The 9726-nt window shown below is 39.5% G+C and overlaps 3 protein-coding genes across 5 annotated transcripts in view; all 3 read right to left on the minus strand.

Moving 5' to 3' along the window:
• Positions 1-3110, minus strand: part of LOC113413393 (RNA binding protein fox-1 homolog 1-like) — a 51169-nt gene extending 48059 nt beyond the window's left edge. The window contains exon 1 of the mRNA XM_087945709.1: positions 2387-3110. The gene's annotated coding sequence lies outside the window, so the exon portion shown is untranslated. The remainder of the gene's footprint in view (positions 1-2386) is intronic.
• The window catches only part of LOC148129037 (vomeronasal type-2 receptor 26-like), a 600870-nt gene that overhangs the window by 75254 nt on the left and 515890 nt on the right, over positions 1-9726 (minus strand). The window lies entirely within an intron of this gene.
• On the minus strand, positions 3186-9713 carry JOSD2 (Josephin domain containing 2). Of its 3 annotated transcripts, none has more exons than XM_026669566.2 (5): positions 9554-9713; positions 7803-7988; positions 5687-5812; positions 5083-5277; positions 3186-4715 (listed from the first exon to the last, which is right to left on the minus strand). In XM_026669566.2, the coding sequence occupies exons 2-5, from the start codon at positions 7943-7945 to the stop codon at positions 4613-4615; spliced, it is 567 nt and encodes a 188-aa protein (XP_026525351.1). In that variant the 5' UTR covers positions 7946-7988; positions 9554-9713; the 3' UTR covers positions 3186-4612. The 3 variants fall into 3 exon arrangements, with proteins under 3 accessions (XP_026525351.1, XP_087801837.1, XP_087801838.1); XM_087945711.1 differs by having other exon boundaries at positions 9411-9565; XM_087945712.1 differs by lacking the exon at positions 9554-9713 and adding an exon at positions 8106-8307.

Below are 9726 nucleotides of genomic sequence, written 5' to 3' on the forward strand. Positions count from 1 at the left end.
TAAATGTAGTTAAAGGTATCCTGGGAAATGTAGTTCATGTCGTGTGGTCACATCTGTAATCCTGATTGGTCACTAAATTGACCCTCGAGGGGTTGGGGGAGGTTTCCCTCCATTCTTGCCTGGACTCATGAACTGATAGTAGCTTTTTCTACCGCTACGAGATGGGATAGGAGATAACCATCTTTTACCTGCAAGGCTGATATACAAAGGATTGGTCATTATCGAAGAACTTCGTCACAAATGTGAGTTATGAAGATACCTGATGTACCAATAAATGTACTTTGTTATGGATGTTTTGTGGAATTTATCTATCTGCATCTGCACAGCTACAAATCCACTTCTGTACATGAGACAGAAAAATGTGTGTGTGTGTGTGTGTGTATGCACACACACACACACACAAATGTAAAAAAATAAATAAATGGGAAGTGAAGCTTTATATTTTGCATTAGCTTTTTCTTTTTAATTAGGGGATGAATCAGAAACAAGGGAAAAATGGTTTCATACTAAGGGCACAGACTCCATATATGGTCAAAACTGTTTTGAAGCAAAGATGTGAACCTTTAAACACTACAATCTGAGGGAGAATTCTGGAGAAGTAAAAAGAACAAAAATATTATGTGACCTTTGGATCAAATTTAATATAAGTGCTTATGTATGATAAACTTTACATGGTTCAGTAATTGTTAAGAGCAGCAGCAAGAGAAATCATTGTTCTGAAGGTCAAATTCCTTGAGCATAAGTAAGGCCCATATTATAGGCAGAACTAGGAGAATGGCTGAGACCTAGCTCCTAGGTTGAGAGCCTGGTTTTCTGTCTCTGTCTCTGTCTCCGTGTCTCTCTCTCTCTCTTTTTGCTTTAGGGGTTTTCTTCTTTTCCTTATGACCGGTTGTTTAATGACCATTCAAAGGTTCAATGGACTTCCCTGGAGCCATGTATGACCCAGATTCAAACTTCTGATGGCTGTACCCCACAGTCCTGTGACTGCACTTTGGGTGCTCAGTAATTAGCCTGTATTCATAATCATTTGCAGCATTCCATGGTTACATGACCGTTTTACGAGAGTTTTCCCCAAAATTGGCATTTAAGTCCAGTTTTCAACAAAACTGGCCCACTGCGAACCATTGGTTTGCTTAATGGTCCTTGCAATAAAGGTCATAAAATGAGGTTGGTTATGTGGGTGACCCAATTTATAACTGTCATGACTTAAGGCTCTAATGGATAGGCTCCATTATGATCATTACCTATAAAATAGTTGGGAATTTCTTATCAGAAATATACCTGCTGAGGAGGATTTTTAAAATTAAGCCAAAGGCTTTGTGAATTTAAGTTGCAACTCATGTAAAATTGCAGAAAATATCCCAGAAAAATTGCAGTTGCCAATACCTAATTATAAACTAGCAAGCTAACAGGGTTATCATTTGCCAGTCAAAAAGATCAGAATGCAAATTTTAATATAGCACAAGTGCATTTGAATTAGGATTCACAAATACAACCTTCACCATTATGCTTTTGTCAGGTATTAGATTGTATTTTTAAGATTTTTTATTTTACAAGGGGCCTTGTGCAGTGAGTCACAGCAGGCTCTGAAGATTTCATGTTAGGTTGGCAATCACCTTGTAGCACTAGGAAAATATAAAGCTTTAGAAATCAAATCATTGGACAAATAATTGTCAGCACTGATTTAGGAAGGTAAGTAGAGCTCAAGAGATTCAGGACCTAAGGCTTTCTGGAAGACCATGTAATCTGGAGGTGATGGGGGATAATCCCAGATCTTCTTACCTAGCATGGGTCCCAATGCTGAACTAATTATAGTCTCACAGCTAAGCAATTAGGAACACATTATTTAAGGCAAGAAGAATGGGATTTTTTTAAAAAAAGGGAAATCATTGAGAATTGATAGGGAAACTGGCACAATTATAACTGCACTGTGAGAATTTGTTTTGTTACCCTGGCATTATTAGGGTGTTTTAGCTTTTGAGCACAGCATTTGAGTACAAAATTATGAAAATAATTTTCATAATCTCTCCCACTCCATTTCTGTGCGACCGTCTCATTCTTTTTTCTAATTTCATGGAAGGGGACAGACTTTGTGGGTTCCATGGTTTGAAAAAACAGGCTGAGAAATGTTTATTGTAAGTAACCATATTGCCAATACTGACAAAAATAACCAAAAATAGTTGGAAAGTTTACACCTTAAAGCAAAGGTGTAACTTCAAGAAAAAAAAGCAAAAAATTCAGCAGCTTTATCACGAGTATATATCCACATGCTACCTGCTTATCCTGCCCGACTAAGGTTCCCTAGTGAATTTATTTCCCTTTTATAAAAGCTGAGCAAATATTTTTGTTCTGAGAAGTCACTACCAACTTGTAAACCAGGCTTTACCCGTAAAGTGGCCCTTGTTGGTTAGTAGCTCAAACCCTCAGGATGGAAAATAGGACAGACTGGCTCTGTGCACTCCTGGAGAAAAGCAGAAAATAATCTCCCCTTAAAGAAAATAATCCATTTTTCTGATTTATTTTTATTTTGCTTCCAACCTCCCAAGAGATTTGTATGAATATTTATTCAACATTCTTGCTGAAATTTGAAAGCCATATCTTGTCCATAAACCTATTTCTTTAGTTGCGATGAGTAAAAGATGATAAAAAATAGAACATTACAGAAGAGCAGCAACAAATGAATTCTTGGCAGCTTTATTCTTTATCCATCTTTTTTGAGGGGGAAGTGGGATACGTGACAGTTAGTTTTGGACCTATAAGGATACTTGAGGAACTGTCTTGCCCCAATTACATCAACCCATCCCACACAGTCAAGCAGGGAGGGTATGCTACGTCCCATCAGAGTTTTGACTGGTGTGTTCTTGGAGGCCCTTCTCAGCTGCTGTCCCCAACCTATGGAACATCTTATCCCCAGATGAAGTGCCTCCCCACTCTTCTGGTTTCCCAAGATTGTTAAGACCTGACTTTGTCAATTAGAATGGTGTGTGTGTGTGTGTGTGTCTCAAAGTACGGTGCAGCCCTGGCGATGGTGGCTTGAGGACACTCCTGCTGTCTTGTTAACCTTGTAGCCTTTTGAATGTTATACACTGATTTTTATTTTTACTAGGATTTTCAGTGCAACTTTCTACATAAATGGGATATAATCTTCTTCTCCCACCCCAAATCACAATCTACCAGAAAAAAATAAATAAACTCAAGCACACATTTATTTGTATTGCACCATTTTGTTTCTACCTTTTCAGAGTTGTTGGTTTTTGGGGTAAAAACATAAAACTTGGAATGCATATATTCATTCTACTTCATAAAATAGGCAATGCTACCTAGAAAAGGATAAAAACACGTAAACCTGGATAACAAACTGGGTAGCACCTTAGTCTCCCATGACCTGACCACTGTTTTGTCCCATATTAATATTTGAACTTTTCACTATATACTTTGTTCTCTGGCACAACTAGGATTTTTTTCCCTTTAGAAAAAGAAGAAATGAAGAAAAAGAAGCAAATATTTTCACTTGCTGGGAGAGGACCACCACTTCTTTATCCACTGTGCCAGACTCTTGTCCTTTAATCATTATGTGGCAGCCAAACATTCAATAGGCACAAGCACTCCTGGTACTTTCCCAATAGCGTTGAACTACAATTCCAGTGGGGAAGGGTGCTGGAAACAGAGGATCAGGAAGGCCACTATTTTAAGATATCAGTTTTGGGAAAAATCTTCCTATTGAATTTCTGTCAGCTAGAAATTAAAAGGCACAGAAGCACCTTAGAGGCTACAATGCAATATCTGAATTACCCTCTTCTCCTAAACCATTATTCTCAATCAAAATATTATTTTCCCCCTCTCAACTTCTGCCTTCTCAACATCAACCATAGCTACCCCAGAATTCTTAAACCTCTCATATTCCTTTAAACAGTTTCACAAGGAAACCCGAGACAGAAGTCAAGCCTTTTCGCATAGCTCTCCCAAACTAAAGTTAGCCCGCGTTTCTTACATTTTAACAGTTCTTAAGTATCTCCTCATTCTCCCAACTGGTTCTTCAGACGACCCTCCCTGACTTCTTCAATTTTCCAGAACAGCCTTTTCCAAAATCAAATGTGAATTCTTTAAGGCATGGTCAACAAATTGTTTCATCCAAGGAACTCTTAGATGTATTAGCAGAATGGCTTTTATATTAGAATTCTGAAAAGACCCACATTCTACTGTTGCATTTATATCATAGGCTGGGGATGAAGAGATGGGCATCCCATCAAGCCTTGAGTATAAACTAACTCCCAACTTTTATCTACTTGTCTACAAGGAAGATCCTATATGGGCGTAAGTATCATGACATACTTGGGGGGGGGGGGGGAACCCTTCACCATTGGGTGCCATGTGCTTTATTCCATATCATCCCAGAAGAAGCCAAGCCTTTAAAAAGCAAGCAGAAATAGAGGGAAGTCAGGATCATTTCTTAGAGAAGATGGATTCTATCATTGGCACCCAGAGTGACAGTATAAACAGGAATGGAGTGCTCCTTTCTTCCCCACGTCACATGCAGCAGGCGGTGCAAGGGAGTGCAGCAGGGAGAAAAAAAGATCTTTAGACCAGGCAGTTTCTTATGGGAGGCCTGGGATCATGTCACAGTGTTCAGCCAAGGCCTGGCTTCGCCTGCCTCATGGGGCACAATCAACAGCAACTCACATGCGCCTTGGGAAAGCACCTCCTGGAGAAATATCCTGTGGGGAAAAAAGGACATAATATTAGGAATCCAGCTGGGTCTCCTGTGAGTGAGCCTCCAACCACCATTCTCACCATCCCAGCACCATTCTCCAAGGACTTCAGCTTTCTCCAAGCTTCATCCTAAAAATGCATTGCGGAATGTTGTTCAAAAGTCAGCAGAGTTGTGGCTACTTAGAGCAGTCAATCAATTTCTTTCCTTTTAGCAACTTTAACATCCATATTTTGGGTTTTCATTACGTTATGTGATATTTGGTATTGCTTATGTATGATATGTTAGAGAAATCACTTTGAATTCATAATATGGAAGTAAAACAAACACAGAAAAAGGAGGCAATTACATCTTGACTACCACCCTATTGGTACCTGAGGTCAGCTTCACCACCAATTGGTGCTGGTGCCTTCAGTTTGGAGTCAAGATTATAATAGATGCCATCAAGCTGACGCACAGCAATCCAGTGGCGACGCCTCACAGGAAGAGACAGGAAACCCAGGCACACATTGGAAGGGACATTCACGATGAAGCCAACCAGCCCTGCCAGGGACAATTGCTCGAGGGGTCTATGAGACAAAGGGAGAAAGGAGCTTGGCAAAGCAACTAGATTAATCTGGCAGGAAGATGAAAAAACAATTCTGAAATGGCCAAGAGAATAGGATGATTTCACATCATGGTAAGCAGCTCTATCAGTGAGGAAGCGCCAAAGACAGCTACAGAGAAAAGATTAGCAATCACACCTCAAAATGCTACAGGACCATGTCATTTTCAAATTATAAGCTGTCTCAAGCAATGAGGCATGAAGGTGGAGGAGAAATCAGTAAAGATAGTTAGGAAAAGAAGATGAAGGAGAACACTGAAGTAGAGAAGGACAGAAACTTGTTCTTTAAAAAAATAGAATGATAAGTTTGGAGTTGGCTGATTTTTGCCTGTTCAGAAAAAGTAGCTAGAAAAAAATAAATAAGAGCTCCTTACCTTCGTTTATCCCACCAAATGGCTTCAAGCCCCACACTCTGAAGAGCTGCCATGATGACATTGACATCATAGTTCCCTGTCCCCAGAAAGCTACGGTGTGGATTCCACCTAGCATCAGGAGCCAGCCTGTGGGGAAAGAGATGACAGACATCACCGAAGGTTTGAAAAAAGAGGTAGGCCTTCCCTAAGTATTAGGGACACATTTGGAATACTTAAGTATGATAGGGATACTCTCACAAATGGTTTCCACAGTAAGCATGGCTGATCCAATTGCAAGAAAATTATCTAGGAAGTATCTTTCTTTATATCCCGTGGAGGCTACCAATATGCACCTATTACATTCCTTAAATTACTTCAGCTTTTCTGAGGAGGCAGGTTCTTTCTCAAAAACAAAAAAAAACCCTGAATTGCAATGACCTGTCATCTTTATTTTCTCAGAGTGCATCCATGAAACTCCAAGAGCCATTTTGGAAATACAGGTGATGCTGGAGCTGATATATCACATATTACTTGGAATAGTAAGGAATGTTCCCGAGACCCCAAAAATAAGACAGAGGAGAGGCCACTATGCCTCACTTCCCTCTTCTTTTCTTGCCTGCCTGAGCCACACTGTCAGACTGTAGCCTCCTTGAAGGAAAGACCTTTCTTCCCTAAAGTTATAATGTGCCATGCCCATTGGCAGTATTGTGCTATTATTTTTCTTATCTCCAGCTTGTCCAAAATAAGATGTGTGGGTTTTTAAAGCATGCATTTCATGTATTAACTTTTTGTTTATTTCAAGCTGGCAAAATCTTATACTCCAGGGAGCTACTCCTGGAAATATATTGAGAATAAAGGATGTACACTTCTTTATATACAGCTGGTGCCTTGGCTTTTCCAGAGACTTATGATACTCTAGGGAAGCCCCTGAGACTCCTACTTGCCCTAGAATAAGATTGTATAAATGAACAATAAATCAACCGACCCAGACTGCAGCAGATTCAGTATTTAAGAGGCCTACTTGAAGCTTACACCTGCTTCCACTGAAATATTGCTGAATCTAAGATATTATCTTAATTGTACTAAACAATGTGCCACAATTACCAATTGTTTTAAATGAATACATGAAAGAATTCCTGGCCACTCATGCTGGAATACTCTACTTTATTTATCAAGGGTGAAATCTTCCTTCTCAATCAGACTTGCTTTGCCCTGAGCACAATTAGTCAGTTTCCAAAGAAACAAAAGAAGGCGGTGTCCCTTTCAGGCACTTGCAAATGCAAACAAAAGCAAAAAGAGATGGACCCTTTCCTATTATTTCTAAATAGCTTTTAAAAGAGAGAGAGAGAGAAACCACTTTATATTATGGAAGGAGATTTGACAAGCTCAATATCTATCCCCTACTTCCAGGACACCTGCAGAGTTTGCATTGAATAAGCTAGGAGGAATGGGAGGGCATAAGGAGATTTGGCTCCATCAATAGGAATACTTTATGGGGGCTCTCTAAGATAAAGCTTATGTATAATTCACTTCAAGCACAATTCCACATGGAAGTTTATAGCCCTCATGATTCTCAAATGGAAAAAGGGCATGAAAGAGTTTCACTGCACCTCTCTTGTCAGTCAGAGTGTTCCACAGAAATCAACAAATCACCATCCTTCTCCCTAAGGAAAAGATGGTATTTTAAGACTGAATATAGACAAAATATGTAAATAAAATAAAATCAATATTTTAAACTCCACCCTTCTCTACTTTTCTAAAAGGATTCTGGGGCATACAGAAGCTGAAGCAACTTTAAACACTTCTCTGCAATGAACAGAGCTCCAATCATATTTCTGAACAAATTTTCAACTAGTAGACAAATGATGTATATACCAACTCACTGTTATAAATGTTACATATTTAATTTGACACCGAAGCTTTAAACCCTTGGGATTTCTCCCGCCCCCCCTTCATTTTGACTCACTTATTTTAGTTCTTACCTGGAACCATAAACAGATGCTTGTCAGATGTTTAATGTTTTTAAGGTTGTTATAATAAAGTTAGAACAATTGACTCCTGTGGAGACGCTCCCCTAAATATCCTAAATATGGGAATAATCAGTCCCAAAGAGAGGAAAGCCACCCAAACAACCTACCTTTTACAGATTTCATCAGCTATGTCTTGGGTAAAGAGTCGTTCCTGCAGGACATTATTGAGGGCATGAACGGCACATAGTTCCAGGCGCTGTCTCTCATGATAAACTGCAGATGTTTCAGATTGTCCCAGATTCCCAGACATCACATCCAAACTGACCTGAAAGGCCGTTCCCAGGAGATCAACCCTGGAGGGGAAAAAACCAGTAAGAAAAGCAAGAATAGAGAATGCACCCAATCAGTACAATCCCATCAGCAGATAACAAGGAAATATTTGGCAGCAGCATTAACAACATTAACTTCACCTCTGGCCCTTCTAGGCACCCGTAGTTCCTCCCTTTGTGTAGTTTGTCTCACAGCAATTCTTGTTCTCAAAGCCTCTTTCTTTTAGACATCCTTGGTTCTCAAAGTCTACTTTTGTTAGATAGACTTAATGTCTTCTCAATCTCCCTGCTTTGTTTGTTTTCTCTGTCCCTTCTTTCTTCAGCTCTTATGCCTGCTAAGCTTTCTCTAGGATCACAGCTCATCCAATAGATTCTCCTGGCTGCCCCACCCTTGTCAGATGCTAGGGAAACCTAGCCAATTGTTGACCAAAGCTTTACATTCATTATTGGCAGCATAAATGCCCTGAGTGCATCACAATATTAAATGTTTCCCAGAACCCAAGCAAATTATGGGTATTCTTAAGTACAATAGGATTGAAAATAAAACAAAAAATAAAAAGTTGAAGTTTTAAAAGACCCAAATGTCCCTTTATTTTAATCACTGTAGTGGTAAACAAGTGGCTTAATGCATCTTGTGGGAGAGGGGCAGGGAGAAGACCATGATGCCCATCTCATATTTGGATGTTATTATCTGGGATTTAAGTCCAGAATGAATGGATAGTATCAAATTATTTTCCCTTAATCTATACTGATCAGAATAAACACAGCCACTTCGTTGAGATGTACACAGAGACCTTTCTGTTAGGAAATTGTGTGTTAAAGTTATCCATAGCACAACTGTATTTCAGATGTGATAAATTTAACTTTCTGAAAATTATGGAAAGTTGAATCCAATAAATCTGTTGGACAGCAGGTTGGGGAAGGCTATGGCATGTCAAAACTATCCTTCCTTGGAAGATCATTCACTCAAAATTTTCTGGAGCATCATATTCAAAGGAAGTAATATTCCACCGCAGTCAAGAAACCATGCATAATATTTAAAGATCAACAATGTTGTGGCATTGATCATGACATAAAAACTCCTGTTAGTACTATACTGCTAAGTTTCCAAGACAAGCAATGTTACAGCAGTAAAACAATAATACATCATTAAAGTGTATAGTAAGTATCAAGCATGCCAAAAAGACATACACGGGTACTGGACTTATTACAAGGTAACGTACAATAGTCATCAAAACTTTCAAACCTGTAAGTCAAAATGGGCTAGCTAAAGACAGACTAAAAAAGATACTCTTATAAACGGTAAAATTGCTTCCATAAACTAGTGCGACGGATGCAAAGGTCCTTATTATAACACAGCTGCATTCTGTGCATGCTCGAAGGCATCACTCTTCACAGGAGTGGTTAACAATGAAAATAATCCGGATGCAAATCTAATTTTCATACCCTGCTGAATGTTTCATTTTTCGCCCACCAACAAGAGAAACAAAGACTTGTCAACCAGAGCAATTCCCAATGACCAACTCGTACCAGCATGCGGGAGGTGGGGAGGAGTTTGGGAAAACAACCGCCAGAGAAAGTAAACTTACCCGGGAAAAAGCGAAAGTCCAATAAACGAGCCCCCCCCACCATGGCCTCGCCAGAAATGGCTGTTAAAGTCCAGGCTGACTGTGCAGAGATGGAAAAACTACTCTTCCCAGCAAGCCTTGGGCATGACGATAGAACTACAATTCCCGGTAGGTCCCATGCGTTTGACCGGAAA

This window comes from Notechis scutatus, chromosome Z, assembly GCF_049901735.1.
Source record: "Notechis scutatus isolate UNSWTSFEM ecotype Mainland chromosome Z, rNotScu1.2, whole genome shotgun sequence".
Lineage (NCBI taxonomy): Eukaryota > Metazoa > Chordata > Lepidosauria > Squamata > Elapidae > Notechis > Notechis scutatus.

What these genes read in the sequence shown, in the direction of transcription:
- JOSD2 (XM_087945711.1), bottom strand. An exon ending in GCTGATGAAATCTGTAAAAG is followed by an intron (nt 5,813 to 7,802) that starts GTAGGTTGTTTG and finishes CTTTCCCCACAG; the next exon opens with GCTGGCTCCTGATGCTAGGT. An exon ending in GGTGGTGAAGCTGACCTCAG is followed by an intron (nt 4,716 to 5,082) that starts GTACCAATAGGG and finishes TTTTCCCCACAG; the next exon opens with GATATTTCTCCAGGAGGTGC.